General features: G+C 40.2%; 2 protein-coding genes across 5 annotated transcripts in view; one reads left to right on the forward strand and one right to left on the reverse strand.

Annotated features, from left to right (window-relative positions):
* CCDC146 (coiled-coil domain containing 146) overlaps positions 1–20,347 on the reverse strand; it is a 73,445-nt gene that overhangs the window by 26,244 nt on the left and 26,854 nt on the right. For 2 of the 4 annotated variants that reach the window (XM_044423199.1, XM_044423198.1), the window contains exons 3-7: positions 5,284–5,366; positions 3,717–3,926; positions 2,726–2,783; positions 1,403–1,579; positions 1,075–1,148 (exon numbers count right to left, since the gene is read on the reverse strand). In XM_044423199.1, coding sequence (XP_044279134.1) covers positions 1,075–1,148; positions 1,403–1,579; positions 2,726–2,783; positions 3,717–3,926; positions 5,284–5,366 — 602 coding nt within the window. The remainder of the gene's footprint in view (positions 1–1,074; positions 1,149–1,402; positions 1,580–2,725; positions 2,784–3,716; positions 3,927–5,283; positions 5,367–20,347) is intronic. The other 2 variants (XM_044423200.1, XM_044423202.1) reach the window with 2 other exon arrangements.
* Positions 10,353–17,206, forward strand: FGL2 (fibrinogen like 2). The gene is made up of 2 exons (XM_044423207.1): positions 10,353–11,093; positions 16,242–17,206. The coding sequence occupies exons 1-2, from the start codon at positions 10,490–10,492 to the stop codon at positions 16,946–16,948; spliced, it is 1,311 nt and encodes a 436-aa protein (XP_044279142.1). The 5' UTR covers positions 10,353–10,489; the 3' UTR covers positions 16,949–17,206.

The raw sequence follows: 20,347 nt of genomic DNA on the forward strand, positions 1-20,347 counted from the left end.
AAGAGGAACTTCGCCATGAAAAAGAACAGAGGGTTAGCCAAAATTGGATATGTACCCTTGAGAGCAGTCCACATTGTTCTGGGATGTTCTGCAGTAGAACTGTATTCCCTTTACAAATACAGGAAATATTACAAAGATGCCTTAAATCATTAGCACTTTCTCATCCAAAAGTAGCAAAAGCAGGTAGTGCTGCCTCTGGAATCTCTCATCAGTGTGGGAAAGTGCAGAGTGCATAGCAATACGATTAGCCTTACGATTAGCCTTAAATCTCTTGCATATTGGAAAGAACTTTGCATCATAGGAGCATGACCTTTGCTTCTCAATCAAGTTACTGTGTTTTATTGAGATTCCAGAACATCCAGTCATGAGGAAACTTTCCTTCCCAGGTTTCCACTGTTCTCTGTTGGATTGTCATTGTATCAGATGACGTAGCCTTTTGGCATGGGTACAAATGGTCTCCCTGCTGCATTACCACCACCGCAGATGTTAACCCTCATGATAAAAAGGCTTGCTATAGTAGTTAACAAAGTATGTATAAATGGCTGTGTGTCAGTATTAGGCTATATAGGCACCAGATGTATTTTTGTCAACCTCAGGAGCCGAGGAGTACGGCATATTAGCTTTGATGGCCTTTAAAGAAAAGATGGAAAACATAACGGCAGTAAGCAACGAAGACAAATTTTAAAAATAATTCTAATTATGTTCTGGAGCACTTCTGATTCCCAAGTCCCTTTTAAAACATAGTTTGAAGTTTTTTACCACCAACCTCAGAGAAACCCCCTTCACAAAAACTAAAAACACCTTTGCATGGAAACAAGAACCAGCACCTGAATGCAAATACCTGTGGAGAACATCACATAACATGTTATATTACAAGTGTGATGGAAGATAATATGCTCACCTGCTTCCTTATCACAGCAAGGGGAACTTCAGCCTATCCTATGTTAAGTATCTGAGTTGGCTTGAGTTCAAGAACTGCATTCAAGCACATGGCAGTTGGCTTAACTGGACCATGCACTTGACTGCTAAGGATAAGCATCACACTTGTCAAACAGAGAGCAAGAAAAAACGTACTGGATTCTGCGGTTTAATTTCTCCATATCCTTTCCGAGCTGAATAGGAATGGCTTGGAGACGGACTAGCTCATCCTAGTGATAAAAATATCAATATTAGTCTATATAGTGTTATGTTTTATGAAATACAACAGAATTAGCATTCAGGTTGCCTCACTCTAATGACTGAAGGCAACCAGAGAGAAATGTACTGAAAAAGTCCATGGAAAACAGCTCTTTCTGGTTTCTGTATACACACATGCCAAATGAATAAGGAACAATAGACATGGGAAATAACCCTTTAAACAGGTGCATGGGAACAGAGACTTAGGCATTTAGCCCTTTGTTACTTTTATTTCTTCTTGCTTCCGAAAGAGTTCATCAAGTTCTTTCTGATCCTTAGTGAGATGTTTTTGCCTTGATGACAGATCTTCTTTCAGTGCTCTAATTTCTTGCCTCCGATGTGTTGTTTCTCTGCGAATCTCTTCACAGCTTTCTCTCAAAGCTTTCATTTTCTTCTCTGCTTCCTTAAAAAAAAGTACAGTTATCTCATGCTTGTGTTGGTATTCTGCTAACTAGATCAATGTTCAAATAGTGTCATTTTGGCAAGTATATTACAAGAATTGTTCTATAGGCATACAGGTTATTTGACATTTGATTCTATGGCCCAGGTAGCTCTTCAGTATGCTGTCAATTCACACAATTGGAACTGCTGCTTGTTAAATTGGAACAGGCCAAGAAGGCCATCAGATCCAATCCCCTAATGTTGCAGGACACCAATTTACACCATCCCACCCAGATGACTGTCCAGTTTATTTTTGAATGTTTCTAGAGTGGGAGAGCCCACCACCTCTCCAGGCAACTGATTTCATATTGCTCAGACAGTGAAGACACTCTTCCCGGTATCTAGCCTGAATCTGGGTTGTTGCAACTCGAATTGATTATTCTGTTTTCTACACCCTGGTATCAGTGAGAAGCCTCTGAGGTACTTATAGAGTGATATCATGTTCCCCCTCCATCTTCAACATGTCCAGTTCTCTCAGTCTCTCCTCATAGGGCAGTAATTACAAGTCCTCCATCATTTTTGTTCCCTTCCTCTGGACCATTCCTAATTTTTCAGCATCTTTCTTAAATCTTGGTGCTCAGAACTGGACACAATATTCCAGATGAGGTCTGACTAGTGAGGAGTATAAGCGAAGAGGAATGACATGGGACCGAGAAGCTAGAGGTATGAAGTAGCAGGAGAGGCCGATACAGCAGGACTCTTGCAAGCCACTCCTTCAGAAATGTAAAAACAAAGAAGCCTGTGGCTGCCGCTGTTGAAAGAACTGCATTTTTTCTGGAATAATATATGAGATTTATGAAAGTTGAATAATGTGTTTACTTTACCATAACATATTTAACAGTGACAAATGAAGAGAACTGATGAAATTACTATAGGATTGTTTCACAAGACACTTTTTCCATCGAGATTTACAGCATAAGTCCATGCATGCCTATTCAGATATAAGTCCCATGAGCATTAATGGGATTTACTCCCAGAGACGTATCTGACTGCAGTCTTAATTGTCTTCTACAAAGTGCAGTGAAAGGTAGGAAATCTTGGTTTTAACATGCTGAAGAAACAATCGGTTTATCTTTTATAGATATACATCTCAGAACATCTTACTTACAGAAGCTTTGGGGATTCTGTGATACTCTTTTTCAAGAAGATTCTTATCTTCTAGTAAACTAGAAATAATTTAAAAGAAAATTCAGTTTATGATCTCAATAAGATGCTTAAGTAGCAAGTATTCTGAAGGCATGTATCTTATAAATACTTAAATATACAAGTCACCTTTCCACAAACATCCATACATCATTTAGAAGGGCACTCTGCCACCAAATTGATGAAAAAGATCATAGCAGGAAAGCCAGTTCTGAATTAACCTGACACACCTATATTTCATTGTGATACACCGACCCACACAAAAACTAAAATTAAAGGAGTCATTTCCCAAAAATGACTAGTGAACTTTAGTGTTATATCACTGTGAACATCAGAAACTGAAGATTAGGAATGCTGCCGCCTAACAAAGGCAACCCATCTATTGATAAGACTGCAAGTACACACACAATACCATCAGTGCAGAATGTCTGATAGTGATATACACATAAGATATAACCAAGAATAGCAACATTCAACTGTATATAAAGTTAGGATCGCATTAGGATAGGAACAGCAGTGTACACTGGCAGATACGTAAAAATGTTTTAAGACATGCTGTTTGTGACCCTCTGAATCCACGAATCTTTAAGTGTGTTGAGATTCTGATCTGTTCTGCTCTGGAGGAGCTCTACTGTCATCTGGACAACTCCTACATCTTTCTGAATTAGTCCAAATTTTGTAAAGATTCTGGTTAAATCCAAAGCACATTCTTAGTGTAAAGTTAGTGGGTTCCTACCGTCCTCCTTATAAGAAAGTAGGAGCCAGGCTCCTGTGAACTTACAGAAGCACCTATTGTGAAAATGTGTGTCTTGGAGGACACACTATCTAGTTTGTAATAAAGATAATGATTTGATGGCATGTCATGAGTGGAGCGGGCTGGAGCCAGGGGTGAGACTAGATGGCCCAGGAGGCCCCTTCTGACTCACTCTGTTTCTACATTTCTAATTATTATCTACCTATTTAATTTGTACTGTATTTCAAACTCTCGATCTTGAATTGCATTATATTCATTAATGTATCTCAGGTACTGCTGTCTTAGTTTAGACAACTCTGAAGTGGATCCCTCTGGAAACTGTTCAGCTTTTTCTAGTTCTTGCTGCTGCTGCTCTATTACAGCAGTGAAACGCTTGGCATCCTGTAACAGCTGAATCTCTGATTCCTGTAAACTGGAGTAAAAGAAATCATGTTAGGAACCACAAATAGATGGTATATAGTTTATATGAATGCTCCCTTCTAAGGTTATAGAAATCTATGATGTATTTGTCTACATTGCTCTTCTACCTTTTAATCAGAATTATTGTTCTCAACATGTTTCAAAAATAGCTTTCATTGTATTCAGCCCAAATAGGTAGGGCACAATCCCACAACCTCCTAATTTTGACTGCAGGGATATAGGATTATTCAGACCCCAACACTGAGGTTCCACAATGTCAGAGTGGGGACTCCAAAGGCCAAATCCTCATCTCTTACAGGCAGCACAGAAATAACACTCAAAGGATGCAGGAGAGGCATTCTTGGAGAGGCAGAAAGTGCATGCCAGGGGCAGGGAAAAGAGGAGGCTGGGCAACGTCTTAAGCTGATTCTAGTCTTTTTTTCTCCCTAGCTTCATCTAGATCAGGGGTCTGCCAGTTGAAAGGTGCTGGCGGGGGGCGCAGACTGGTGAGGGGGCGGGAGTGGGGCACATGCGCATGCACACACAGCAAGGCGAGGTGAGGCAGGGGCAGGTGTGTGCGGCGAGGCAGCAGCGGGCGCACACTGCAAGGCAGCGGCTTGCTCACACGGAGATTATTTTTTTTGAGCGAGTCCAAAACAATCTCCGTGTGAGCAAGCCGCTGCCCCAGTGCGCATGGCAAGGCGGGCGGTGGTGGGCGCAGGTGCGGGTGCAGGCGTGGCGAGTCCAAAATCTGTGGGGTGGCCCAGATAAATGGACATGGAGGGCCAGAACCAGCCTGCGGGCCGTAGTTTGAGGACTCACGATCTAGATCATGGGTCCTCAAACTAAGGCCTGTGGGCCAGATCCAGCTCGCCATGCCCATTTAACCGGCCCGCCCCACAGATTTTGCACTCGCCAGGCACGTGGCTTGCTTGTGAGGAGGTTGTTTTGGACTAGCTCGGAGAAAACGATCTCCTTGTGAGCAAGCCGGAGCCTTGGCCTGTGCGCCCCCCTGTCTCTGCCTTGCATGCACCCCACCCCCTCACCAGCCCATGCCCCCCCACTGGCACCGCCTTGGCGGCCCGCGCCCACTGCTGATGCCTGTCAACTGGCCTCCTTTAGAAAAAGTTTGAGGACCCCTGAACTAGATGCCTGAAAATGGCTATCTAGATAACATATCAGCCCGAGGCACAGCAGCAGCAAAGCTTGTCTTCACTATAGTTCAGTCCATCAACTGGATGCACATAAGCCTCCAAGTTCAAAAGTGTATGTGCATCTGATGGAAGCACTGGGATTCACCCATAATCAATCTTTTTAGTTATCTCTGAAATAAGTATTCATGTGTCATACAAGGAAGTCTAATGGCCTACCTTACTAAAGTTTCATGAAGAGTGTTATACTTCGCCTTCAGTTGAGCCACTCTGGTTCCAGGGATGCTTCCAGCATAAAACAACTACAAAATGGGCACAGAAATGATTGTGAGTTAGTAATGCCACATGTGACTTCTTTCAGAACTTATACTCTACAGGTAGTTATCAAAGAAATTTCTCAGTCTATTCAAATCTGAGCAAATCCCATGTTAATTTTAAATGAGAATTTGTAAATTCATGGCCACATATACAAACATTATAAATTATGAGGTAACATTTTAATCATTGATCAAAAAAGTCCAGCTAGTACTTTGAAATATAAAATTTCAAGTCTATAGCAGTTCAACTCCAGCTACAGAAACCTGTGAGAGAAGCTGTTCTCACATTTGTGGAACTTCTTTCCATGACATCTGTTAAGGAATAAGGCAAAAATAACCAATAACACATTTATTTATTTATTTATTTATTTAGTTAATGCTTTTGTATACCGTCGCTATAGCCACATGGCTCTCTGGATGGTTTGCACAATAAAACAATCAACGCAACATAAAACAACATAATGACCAATTCAATAATAAAACATCAACACCAGTAAAACATCTATTGCACAGCAGGAGTACCAACCATCTTGACAACATACATTAACAGTTTGGACACATCTTAAAAATAACAATTAAAATTTTAAAATGCACTAATTAAAAAACCCTAAAAATTAAGTGTAAGTTAAAACTATTAAAATTAAAATACTCAGAGAATAAAAAGTTTTAGTCTGGCACCAACATGCATACAAAGAAGGCACCTGGTGCACATCTGAGCTGTTTCAAAGATGGGTGTCACAACTGAAAAGGCCCTACCCTGGATAGCCACCTTCCTAGCTTCCTTTAAAGGCAGCTCTTGAAGCAGGATCTTAGGGTCCAGGTGGGTTTATATGGATGGAGACAGTTCTATGCGCCTAAAGACATGGTTCCCATAAAACAATATGGCTTATCAAATCAAATTTCCCATACATCCCATACATGTCAAAAATGGGAAGAATTCTCATCGAAAACTAGAACACATGCAGTACTCAAGAATTTGAGTTTGCTCTTCACTCCTAAGATATAGATTGGTGGTGCTGGTGAGTATGTTGGTTTTAAAATCCCAATATTCCACACATGTCATTATCTGCTTATATATCTGTGATTACAGTACTTTTCAGAAACACTAATATACCATTTGATGACTAGATGCTGCAAATTGCATAGCAGGTTCAGAAAAACAGTTACTTATTAGGGTCAGCTACACATGATAGGAGAAATCTATGACTGGCTCTCCAAATTTCTTTTGTTGTTGTTGTTGTTGTTAATAATTGCGAAGTCGTGTCCGACCCATCACGACCCCATGGACAACATTCCTCCAGGCCTTCCTGTCCTCCACCATCCCCCGGAGTCCACTTAAGCTCACACCAACTGCTTCAGTGACTCCATCTAGCCACCTCATTCTCTGCCATCCCCTTCTTCTTTTGCCGTCTATTGTTCCCAGCATCTATTGTTCCCTGAAGGAGATTAGGAGGGTGACTACCCGGAGAAGGGCCTTCTCTGCAGTGGTACTCCAATTGTGGAATTTGCTCCCCAGACTTGTTTGCCTGGCACCGTGACTTTATTCTTTTCGTCACAAGGCCAAAACCTTTTTATTTTCCCAATGTTTTAAGACCTGATTGTTTTAATTGAGGTTTTATTATTAGCTAAATGTTAGGATGCCGTGTTCTAGATAGATAGATAGATAGATACTGCTTCATATTAGAATGAAGCACAATGATGATGATACAGTAGGAAGAAATTATAAGAAAAGCCATACTGGATTAGAATAAAGGCCTAACTAGTCTAGTGTTCTGTTTACGTAAATGCAGTAACACTATTTGGCTTGTGTCCTTTCAACATCTGGTATTCAGAGGCATCCTAATATATAGTTATCATGATTGCTAATCACTGATAGCCTTAACCTTCATGAATTTGTTCAATCCCTTTTTAAAGTAATCTAAGTTGGTGGTCGTCACTACACCCTGTGCTAGTGAATTCCATAGTTTAACTAGGTATTGTGTGAAGTTTTTCCTTTTATTAGTTCTGTATCCTCAAAAACAGGGCTGGTCAACCTTTGGAGATTTAAGAGCTATATTTGCCACTGGACTTGTCTCAGTCTGCCAAGTAAAGTGAAAATCAGTAGGGGGAATCGTGTCCTTAGTACTTTGGATTACCCAATAGTCAAATTCAGCTTGTTTTCAAGCTAACTTTGGCCCTTTTAGGAACATGTAGCCCTTTGAGGAAGCAGTTACCACTGTATTTTCAAAGTGTGCAATAGCTGGGTTCTTGCCAAACAGTAAGCGTGAGCATTCTCAGAATTTTTTCAGGGCTAGGGGCATTGCACAATGGTGTGTCACTGCAAACTGCTCACCATTACGCACTGCTACATCACACTTGTGCATTTTCTTTGTTTGTATGCACATGCCTTTTTCTTAGGAGTACTTTTCCATGACATATAGAAGGCTATATGAATGGTGGAAAATCCTAGGATTTTGACAGTAATAAATTGTTACGCTTTACACAAGAGCCATCATGAACTCCAACTAAACTTTATCTAAAGCAAAGGACATAGAAGACATTAAGAACAAGACGGGGGAAAACAGATGCACAAATACAAACTAGGAGCCTTAAGAATGTAATACAAAATATTTTATGGCATCATTTTCCTTATCAGAGATCATCTAATCCACACTCCTGCTCAATGTAGGTTCTCCACTTTAGGGTGCAGCTACATTGTATTCCCTGCTAACCTAGAACTGCAAATTTGGTGTGTGCTTGCAAATTTTGCATATGTAAAATAAACAACAAAATAACTGATGAGAAAAAAATGAAAATCAGCATTCAGTCAATATGTTCATGACCCACCCAATTTAAACAAGACTGTGCAAGCTTTCAAGTTCTCCACAACTTTTAATCAGACTAAGTAGTACAAAAAACTGCAGCTTGGGAAACCAAGTCCAAAATCTGGCCAAGTATTATGGCCATGTAGTCTGCAGTTTTGATAGAACCAATCTAAAAATGGAGATTTTCAGTCTGAATTAGTCAGTGGTAGGAGAAAGATTATCTACCTTCTGATGAGAATTAACATTTCACCCCCGTGAACCACAAGGTAATAATAATTTGTGCTGTCTCAGGAAAGTAAGGTTGCTTATCAGTAACTGACGTTCTTTGAATGGTCATCTATGCATTCACACATGTGGGCTTTGCACCTGTGTGGGGCCTGCTGTTGGGAAGACTTTCCTAGCTAATGCATTCTGGTGGGAGAAACATGTGATCAGATTGCAGAACGGCCTTATCCTTATGGAAAATGAGGAACAGTGGGTTGATGTGCAAGAAAGGATGGGTGGGATCAGGTTGTGCAGACCTCTAAGGAACTGATGGACAGAGAATGTGAAAAAAAGAAAAAACTGTTGACTTTCTCATGAAAAGAAGAGATCACTGTCAGATATACTCTGGTGGAGTATGGTTTCAGGCCTCTGGTGTGGCCTGTGTGCAGGAAGCCAATGACTGGCTGGGATGATGCCCAATGAGAATCAAAAGCTTTATCCTTTCACTATATGCTACTTTTAGGATCAGAATATCACTACATGGAACAACATTAGCTACTACCCTCCTGTCCTTCTTGTGAATTCTCTATAGGCAGGAATTCTCTGAGAACAGGATGCAGAACAAGACTGGTTTTTGGTGTGATCTAGAAAGCTCTAAGTTCATGAGCCCCTGAGATTTCTTCTTGACCCCAAACCAACACAGCCTAAGGAATGCAAGAAAAGGTGCTTAGCTTATGGCAATGACTGCTGAGGAATTGTTAGGGGAAGATGGTACCACGGGGCAGTGGGGGAGAGGATTTGATAACTTCTAAAGTTACTTCAAACAGTACCTATCACATTAAATATATGGTGAAAGTATGATCAGGTGGTTCTTATCCTGTTCCTTTCATGAAACCCTTTCTACATCTATTCTTCGGCTAAGTAACCTCTCATGGAATGCACATTCATTGCAAAAAATGTGTGTGTGTGTGTGGGGGGGGGGTTCAAAGTATAACACTAGGTTCATGAGGAGTATTATCTATAGCCTTCTTTAGTATTACTCATCTCACATGAACTCAGAGTAATCACAGAATACACCAACCACTCCTGTGACAATTGTGGCATAAGACAACGTCAACGTACAAGCTATCATTCAGAAAAGTCTACCTGCCATTATAACTCTTCTCATTAAGAAATCTGATGACCTCCCACAAAACCCCAAAGCTACACAGAAAACAATGGTTGTCTCATTTTCCCAGGGTGACTTGTTCGTAGACAATAAGCCACCTCAACAACCCATTGGTTTAGGTTGTTGTACTATGAAGGCTTCTGTCAATTGTGGGTACAGCAACTTACCTATTGTGGGTACAGGCACTTAACTACTGAGCTCCTTGGCAAGACCGTGAGAAAACTTCACTGCTTCTGCTAAGTGGCTCCCAGGTGGGCACCAGTGACAGCTCCCCCCACCCCCAACGTTCAGGCAATCTGCTGTGATTGCAAGCCATTTTGGGCTCCCCATGACTTTTTTCCTTGACCTTTTTTTCCCTTTCAGAGATTGCCAAAGCCAGCTTGACAGCCAGCTTTCACCATTTCTGACACCTACTGAGAATCTTTTCAAAGTGCAGGAGTGAAACCTTGGAGGGACCCATGGTGAACCTGATTGTCTGTTGGACTCCCTGTGGTTGATTGTTATGTCAGCAACTCACCATGACTTATTGCCAACTGGCTCACTGGCTCAGGTCTACCCAGTTAGCTGTTTATGCATGAACACCAAAAACAAACATTTTCTGTTTTGATTTTCAAATGAAAACATTTGCAAAGTAAGTGCAACCAGTTTTTTTCTGAAGCATATTATCAGAGTTTATGCATCTATAGACTTTTTTTTTTTTTTTTTGCTTATGCTGAAAGTCATGAAATATTCATGCTTAAAGTCTGGCAATTCCCCTAGAACTACCTCTGCTATAAAAAGTCTCTGCAGCTTGTTGTGATACAAGACACTCCCACCCTTTTCTAAGAACAGTGCACGCAATCTCTGATAACTCACAGGCAGCAGCTAGCTGCCCTTTATAAAAGTTGCTGAAGCTCTGCATAGTTCCTCTCTGGGCTAGTTTCACAGAAAAGATGAAGCTCCTTTACATGGTTTTGTTCAAGACAGCTGTGCTGCTTTTTGCAAATGGATCTGCTGAGACAGAAGATGGCACAGAAGGGGTCAGAGAAAGAAAGCTAAGTGATGCTTGTCCTATAAAGCTAAAAACCAGTGGGAAATGTGATGAAGAGGAATGCCCATATCAGATCACCATGCCACAGATGACCATCCAGCTACCCAAGCAGTTTCAACTGATTGAGAAAACCCTCAAAGAAGCGCAGAACCTTAAGGAAGCTGTAAACAACTTGAAGAAGTCCTGCCAAGACTGCAGGCTGCAGGCAGATGACAATCAAGAAAAGGACAGCAATGAATTCCTGCCACCCGGCACAGACAGTCTAACAGACATACAAGATAACCGAGTAAAAGAACTGCAAAACAAGGTTTCCAGGCTGTCAGCCAGTCTGAAGAATGCAAAGAGCCAGATCCATTCTTTGCAGGGGCAGCTGGAGCAAATGAACCTCCTGAACATGAACAACGTGGAAACTTACATTGATGACAAAGTAGCCAACCTGACATTTGCTCTGAATCATTTGGATAATAAATGCTCTTCAAAATGTGCAGCCACACAACCAAATCCAGGTAGGTCAGCCTTTGCTATTTTACAAATAAAGTGTTTTAATGGTACTAAGTAATTTAAGCATATCACAAACAAGTTTCTTCCCACTTATATAAAAGGGAATACACTAGAAGCTAATTGTTCCACATTATTTTGGAACTAAGGAATCTTTAGATACTGTGGGAAACAGCAGATAAATAGGATTGATTGCAATGATAGTGAATTGGTCACATGAACTCCAGGATCTTTATCTTTCTTTTTGTTAAAAAGACTTTTAATTCAGCTGAGATGGAAAGTGTTTGACATGGATGAGAAAGTGACACCATCAACTTTTACTTATAGTATTTTCTTTTAATGAGAAAGTATTTTTAACATTTCTACTATTGTAGATATTCAGCAGCAGTTATGGGACAGAGATGCAGGGACATAGGGAGCTAGCTTATATTGAGTCAGAGCACTAGTTCATTTAGGCCAGTATTGTTGACACCAATTGCCAGCAACTCCCCAGAGGTTCAGGCAGGATCCTTTCCTACCCCTGTCTGGTATTCTGCATGCAATGCACCTGCTCTACCACTGAGCTCTGAAAAAAAATTATTGCTCTCTTTTTTCCTGTGCTCAGTAAAAGAAAGTTAAAGCCTGTATGAAGCTGACCCCATTTCTGGGTGGAAAAAATCTAGTTATGTAGTTTGCAGGGACACACATCACCATCTCCATTGCAATGTTTATCTGCATGATTGGCTGGATGCATCTTTTGAGGCATACAGGGATGTGTGTTCCCATCAGTTTCCACCACTTGTTATATACAACTATTTTGTCAACAGTCAAAGCTTGACTGGGGTCAGTAACTTTTTGGATTTGGCCCTGCCAAACATTTCATCTCTATTTTGTCTTTTCTACATCTCTTCAAACCACATGCTCCATAGCAGAAAGCTCAAAACACATAAACGTGCAAAGATTCAACAAAGAATTTTAACCAAGAGTCAATCCTCCGCATGTTTAGAAAGAAAAGGGTCATTATAAAATTTTGGAAATACAGAGGTAAGTGCATACTTACCAGTGGATGACACAAATGATTATATTTTACAGCTGTGCTTATGTAAATCTAAACAGCAGTAATACTTACCAAATGGATGCTGCATGATATGGTGAGAGTGGATTCTTGGCAAAATTTCATACATAAACACTGGGAAATTCAATATGATTTTGGCTACAATTTCCCTCAAGTTTTGTTTATTTAGTAGTTGTACTTAAAACTATATCATCTCACAAATAATTTTACAAGTAATGACTTGCCAGGAAAAAGGTTATCACGATTGTGGCTTTTATGTAACTTTTCAAGCATCGTTTTAAGAAATAGATTTTCTTGATATTTTTTAAATAGGTCAGAATAACAAAGAACAGTTCAAATACATTGGATGTTTCTGATTATTGCCATACAGGAAGATTGTAGCCTAGCTACAAATTAAGCAACAAAGGCACTGTCTGGTGTGGCTGCCCAAAGCCCTCCAAATTCTGAGGATTACGGACATCCAGTGGAGGATGGGAGAAGACAGGAGGCAAGAACAGTCTCCAAGCTTCTTCTACTCAGCAAAACACATCAGTGGCCAATCTCTGCCACCTGTCTTGTCCCCCATCTGGGGAGGAGTGGGGGCTGAGGCACTGCCAACACCCATGCCATTCTGTGAAGCCTCACTTTTTTCCTCCCTGACCTCTGGAATGTTTCTCCTTGCACCCTTAAAGCTTTGGAGCTGCAGCTGGTACTGAAGGAACTGCACTGACTGCCAGAGGGAGGCCATTCTGTGACAAGAGTCTCGTATGTCTAGCAGCCACAGGGTTTTGTACCCAAAACTACTCAAACAAACCAGCCTATTGTGAAAGAATACTATAAAGGCTAGTAAACTCCAGTTTTTAGTCTAAAGGACACCTGGAAAAAGACAATGTTGGCATACCTAATTGCTTAATGAAGCTTAGGCACAGCATTGCCATCCCAATGAGCCATTTCAAAGAATATGTTTACTGCAAGTGTAAAAATATATAAGATGTTAATTGTGTCATGGCACTGAATGAGGCTAGTCTTTACACTTGAAAGCCGCTGTAGGAATAATGGCGTACAGGGTATAACCTTTTTCCTCAAACCTGTTGGAATAGGCCCCTTAAATGTCTATTCAGTTTGGGAGAGTGGCTTGCACTGATGTCAACAGAAGCTTCCTCTCTGGGTGAACAGTAGCTTCTGAGGGATGGGTGACACCATTGGGATCATGCTGTGCATGTGTACAAGAGTTAACAAAAAACCTTCCTGTACACCATCGGCCGGAAACACACTTCTGTGACAGCTGCTAATAGGCACTCCAATAGCTATTAATGTCAGTTGTGAACCTGGGGGTTGTAGTTGATTTCAAGGAGACAGGTTTTGAGGCTAGTTCCTCCCTGGTCCCTGCCCAAAATGGTTGTGTAGCATGTGAACAACACAAGACAGATCTTTTTTTAGGAAATAAATTAGAACAGCTACTTATCCTGGAGAAAATAGAAATTCCTAAGTAACCTTTATCCCACAGGTTAGAAAATGTAACTTCAATAAAAATTCCTAACATGCAATGTTTATTACATATTTTATAATTTCAGTCATGAACATACCTTACACAAATAATAAAGTTATTTGCCACATCCCAGGATATTGCTAGATACTAAAAAGATTTAGCAAATGGCCTCAACAAACAGAAATCTGCATAGCATTTATTAAGGTCATGGATTTTTTAAAAGAATTAGAAGGATTTATTTAAATTTGACAGACACTAAAGCCAGAAAATTGATTTCCAATCCAAATAACCCCAAATAAAATAATGTATTCAGTTAAATTATACCTATACCCTAGATCAGGAGTTCCTTTTATATTACAGTTATTTGCAATGGCTGTGAACACGTATGAAAAATTCACAGGAATGACAGCTAAGTTATATAAGGGTGACAAATATAATCACCATGTTCCGCAGCATATCAACCACAATCCACATGGAAAGTGCTAAGACCCCTCCTATCACTTAGATGCACCCAGACTAAGCAGAAGTCATCAACCTATCTGAAAGCACAAATTCATTGAGCTTAAAGGCAGGATTTTCACCTGCTATCACGATAAACAAAGCTTCCTGATCCATCTTTTTAAAGTTTAGCCTAATTGCCCAAGAAAAGCAAGCAAAGCGCTTTCCCACCCACATGCACTTGATCCTCCTTTTACTTTTTCTCCTTCTTACTGAGCATTGAAGTGTGCTAGTGCTCCTTTTGTCAACTCACTATGATTTATTTTATTTATTATCTTAATGTTTTTCCTTTTAAAGAACTCAAGGAGGCCTACATAATTTTCTTCCTCTTAACCTTATCCTCACAATAACAGTGCTGGCCATATCCACCCCTAAGTGAAATCTCTAACAGGTTCAGCTGGCTGTTACTCAAAAGCCAAGAAGGAAAGCCCCTTTTGGTATAAAATGGGACACAGACTGGCTGCTGCAGCATTTCTTTTTACTAGCGAATTGAAATGAGGAAGAGTTGCTGCAGCCTGTCCAAGGGTTCTTTGGGGACCCTCCCTCAGCCCCATGGCTCCAGTGGGGGCATCACTGTGCAGCAGATCTGGAAAGCGACAATACATCAAATGGATCACATTATGCCATAATTAAATTATCCATTAGATGCATTAGTATTATATGTTCAGTACATATTGTTGGCGGGTACAGTAATCACATCTGCTGAGAGTATCAGTGTACCTCCTTAAAGAAAACTTGAGTCTCTCCCCATCCTTATGAAATGCTGCATCAATACTGGCAGGTCAGTACTAATGCTTAATTAACACACACACCAATAGTTTGGGCCCATGTAGCAACACACATGTCAACTCTGTCGGTGGGAGCCAAAGAATGTTGGTGACAACCAAAGATGAAGTCTTTTAATTTACCATGAGAATCAACATAACTGAAAGAGATTTCATTCCCTCATTCTATAATATATTATGTTAACTATTAAATGTTAATAGTTAACTATAAATGTTAACTATTTTATGCAGAAAAAAATCTAAGTTGTCAGCTGTAAAGCTTTTGCGCCTATTGCTATTACTAAGAAGACTGAATGTGCTATAAGCTTCAGGAAACACCTGGAAGGAATATTTTTGTAAAAAATAAAGGGTTGCGTTGGTGCTTAACATACTGCCCCGACTCATTTCCATTTCCAAAACCAAGAGGTTGAGCAATACCACTCTTACAGGAAATGTTTGTCATGCTCATAAATGTTTCAGAGTGTCATATTTGACTGTGCATAATTGTTTGTAACAGCATAGTTAAATATTGATGTTCTGGAATTCCAGAAAACAACAGGGAAAAATAGCCAAGTTAAGGTCAAACCTCTTGAAAATAAAATGCTCATGCTTTCTACAAGAGGACAGCAGCTGATGCTGAAGACAACCCAACCCTTCACAGATGACCAGTGGAGACTTGATCCTAGGGCAAACTGACAATGTATATTATATCAATTATGATCCAGAAAAACCCATGTGGACAGCTCTCTTGCAGCTCTACACAGAAGAAGTCACCTCACATAGGAATCCAGTGTGAACATTTAATGCAACAATCATCAGCTCTTACATATCTCTGTGGTACCAAGTTAGTTTGATAGAGAACAAACAGCACACATTTCTTTCCTTGTAGCCCACCTGTTCTTGGAATGACAACAGCCAAAAACCTCAGCTCTGGGGAGCAGTAAAATGTACAACAGATAATAGCCAAAAAGAAGGTGCTAACAAAAAGCAAGAGAGAACATGAGGAAGGAACAAATTACTACTAGTTGCAAAAGCTCTCAAAAGTCCTCCAGTTTCCTGCAGCCATACTCCACCAGCCTCAGCAGATGCACATCCAGGTTCTAGAGTTACTTTACACTAACTAATTCCTTTTACTGCAATGACTTGCACAAATACTGAAAAATTGCAGTATAATGTTCTAAATACACAGGAAAGAAAGCAGTCCCTCAATTGAGCAACTGCTTCATTTATGCTACATACATATACATAATGCATAAAAAACCTTGTTTCTTAAAATATGCATTCCATTCAAATTGCTTTCTTTTGTATTGCACTAGATAAGCTCAAATGGGTTGTAAATTGTGCTAACTCCGTCTTTTCTCCCTCCATCCAGTTATACAGCTTCTGCAAGCAGACTGTGCCAATTATTTTGCATCAGGCAAACGGCGCAATGGGATCTACAGAATCATTCCTGATCCAAAAAGTGAAAGCTTTGATGTTTACTGTGACATGGAATCTATGGGAGGTGGCTGGACAGTGTTCCAGATGCGTCAGGATGGCAGTACCAACTTCAACAGGACATGGAATGAATACAAGAATGGATTTGGAAACCTCAGTAGAGAGTTCTGGCTAGGGAATGACAAAATTCATGTTCTCACCAAAAGCAAGGATATGCAGTTGAGGATTGAGCTTGAAGATTTCAACGGAAAGAGAGAATATGCAAAGTATGATCAATTTTATGTGGCTAATGAATATCTCAAATACCGCCTAAGTGTTGGCAGTTACAGTGGCACAGCTGGGGATGCTTTGCACTACAACAAATATTATAACCATGACCAAAAATTCTTTACTACCCCAGATAAAGACAATGACAGGTATCAAGGAGGAAACTGTGGAGCTTACTATAGTTCTGGGTGGTGGTTTGATGCATGTTTGGCTGCTAATCTAAATGGCAAATATTACCACAAAAGTTACAAAGGTGTTCGTAATGGGATTTTCTGGGGAACTTGGCCTGGTGCATCTAATGACAATATAAATAGTTACCGACAAGCTTTTAAAAAGGTTAAAATGATGATGAAACCCAACGGCTTTGTCCCATGAATCAACAAAAAATAATACTTTCTCCACAGAATTGGCACTTTTTGTAGCACGAGTGCAATTTAAAAAATATCCTGCCATGTTTCATTTTTAATATCTTTTTTCTTGAGAAAACTTCTCTCCTCAAAGCACACTGATACCTTTCTCCTTGTAGAAATCTGAATATGCAGGGAACAGTTTATGGTGCGTTTTTTTTTGTTTTTGTTTTTTTGTGGTAGCAAATAGTGTTTCAGCCTGATCCATAAACTACTATTGTGAGAATTTATGTCTAAATTTATTTTGTAGCATTTACTTTTTTATCATTACCAGTTAGCAGTACCATACATAGGCCAAAAACAGATTAGTAGAGCTGCAGAACATACAGTTTCAGTGCCCCTCACAATTATTGTTGCTTTGGCAGATTCCAGAATCAACTTACAGATCCTAAACTGCCCTAATGTTCAAGTATTCCAAAAGAAATGTTTGGCCTTCATCTGACTAATACTGATTTTCCCTTTGTAAATGGTAGAGGATACATTTTGTAGATGGTGACTGCTTCCAACTATCACTTTTGTTTTGTATGGATGGGGCCTGAACAACAACATATTTTAATCTGCATTCTATTAAATGTTACTAATAGTTAGCAACAGATAACAGAACTGATATTTTTATATACAAATATCTATCATTACAAATAATTAAAAATAGGAAGGAGCATAACTGGTTGAATCCAGACTAATACAGGTCCCACTGAATGAATGGGACAAGTTAGTCTTCTCTTAACGCATACTGATTTCAATGGGAACCAAGTGCAACCAGCTTAGTTTGGATCACACCCAATATTTTCAGACTCCATTGAAGCATGCTGTCTGTAGTCATTAGATGAAGAACTGAAACAAAAATAAAAGACATCTTTAAAGTCACACAGGAAACATCTAGACTTACAGTACAATCCTGTGGTCTACTTATGCCAGCCACCATTAAAGCTGGCATAACATAGTCACAGTCCTAAGCCATCCATCAGCAATGGCAACAGCTGTAGAATCAAGAGGCAAAGCAGCAACCCCAGCTTGTATGTCCACAAGATGTTTTGCAACTATACTGCCGCACACCCCTCACACATCTGCACACAGATGGCCCTTGAAGCTGCTATGTCCACTCTGTTGGGCACAGGTCTGGGTCCCCCAGTGATCCTGTGAAGACAGAGGCACTTGCCATGGCACCTCCTTTTCCTAACTAGATCCCACTAGCAAATGCAGCTGGCAAGGCAACAGGTTCCGTGACATGCCAATTTAAAAATGTTTTCCCTTTACAGTTTGAATAAGGGCTATCTGTACCAATTAGAGCGACCTTTGAGGCAGAAGGGGTCATTGAGATAAGAGGAGCAGTGCACAGATAGGCTGGCTACTGCGGTGCTCTCATTTGGGCTAGGAGGAAAAGCTGCTGCCAGTGAAAGAAAGAAAAAGGTTGAGATGGGTGGGCGGGGTCCAAGATGGCTTGCAGCCTGGAGGCAGCAGAAAAGCAACATGTGCAGGCCCCCTCAAAGCTAGCAGAGCTTCTGAATAAATCCCCACATTGGCCATGCATGGAAGACAATGATCAACATTTAGTGATGGTGCTACCCTAGCAGTCTGTATCATCTTCCATTTACAATATCCAACTGAACAATCAGGAAAGGTCATTATCTCCTTAGTGAAGAACTCCATAGGCTAGTGGTAGGCAGCCATGAACTAACATCCACAACCAGCACTAGGCAGGCCTGAAAGTCCAAACTGGGTATAACAGGAAAGGTCAGGAGACATTGGCAAAACAGCTCTTGTGCTGGGGAAAGAGATGGTAGTTTCTACTGGAACAGGGTGGCATCATGCTTCAGGCTGTACTAGCTCGGCAGGATTCAGCAGTGATCCTCTCTGAGCCCAGAAGGGATTGCTTTGGCATAGGATTGTATATTAGTTAAAATCAGTCTCCACTAAACACATGATGGCATCTGGCCCAACCAAGTAAATAAAGGTGGCCAACCTGATGTGTTGGCCTACAACTCCCATGATCCCTCATCATTGTCTGTGCTGGGCAAGGCTGACTGGAACTGTAACCGAAACCATCTGGAGGGTGACAAGTTGCCCACCCCTGGATTAAATTTATAGTTTATCAGCTATAAACGGTTCTCTCTCTCTCTCTCTCTCTCTCTCTCTCTCTCTCTCTCTCTCTCTCTCATTCTTTCTGTGTGCATTCCATTACTGCCATTTGAGAGTCTGGCATTGGAGCTAAACATTTCCTTCCATCTCCTCATAAGGTAGAGATCAGACAGTGATAAAAACAAGGTACATAATATGGACTGGATTTCATTTATCTTATTGAATATTTTACTCTGTAATTTTACTCTAATATTTTACAAATATTTTTTGTGGACATGTGAAGCACCTTACAGGATTAAAAACAATAAGGTACATAACTGACCTTATAGGAAGCCCTAAGCTCATCTACTCAAGGTGGTTTCAGACTACTGCCACTTGGATCCAGACTGTACATTCCTAGTTATGAGTTAGTTATGAGTCCTACCATCAAGAGCCAAAAAGAACCCCTGTGATCTCCTACTCAGAAGCTTATTTCGTTTACTGTGTGGCAACTACTTCTTTTGGAACATTGTAGGAAAGGGTAACATTTGCTGCTTCCCATCAACTGATTTCTGGTATTTTTTTATTTTAAAAAAACAAAAGCAAATGTAGGTCATTTTGAGCCACATTCGAAAAAGTCTAGCTTCTTGACTACACTTGTCAAAGGTGAAGCCCCATATATGTATAATTAATGTATGCATCTATTTATGCACTTTTATTTTCTTAAGAGTTGCCCTCAATAGAATGAACTTATAGGGAAGCTATAGTTATAATTCCACAAAACTGTGAACAGTAAAGTTAATAATTATTACATATTGAGAACATCCAATTAATATTTAAAGCACAACATGATGATCAAATGTCCACATTTAGAATTTTCTTGCATACTATTGTCAATGCCCTAAGCTATATTGATATATATGTATATATGCATTATTACAGTTGCTTTACTAGATGGAATTATGTTTCATTTTCCTATGTGACTATTTACCCACACACACTTTAAACATTTTATAACTAGGGAAAAAACAAATTCTAAACAAACTGTTGCCTTACAATGTCATAATATCACACATCATCACAGCTTGTGAGTTTTCTAGATAAGAAAATCTGCCTTATAATGAATATTTGAATGTGTTTGCTTGTTATGATATGCACTTAAATACTTCCTCTGAATCACCCTGAACTCATTGGGAGATACCATATTTTTCGCTCTATAAGACGCACTTTTTTCCCCCTCAAAAGTAAGGGGAAATGTCTGTGCGTCTTATAGAGTGAATGTGTGTGTGCCCGGAGCGCAGGACGCTGC

This window comes from Varanus komodoensis, unplaced genomic scaffold, assembly GCF_004798865.1.
Source record: "Varanus komodoensis strain SLA01 unplaced genomic scaffold, ASM479886v1 scaffold13_3, whole genome shotgun sequence".
NCBI classification, from domain to species: domain Eukaryota; kingdom Metazoa; phylum Chordata; class Lepidosauria; order Squamata; family Varanidae; genus Varanus; species Varanus komodoensis.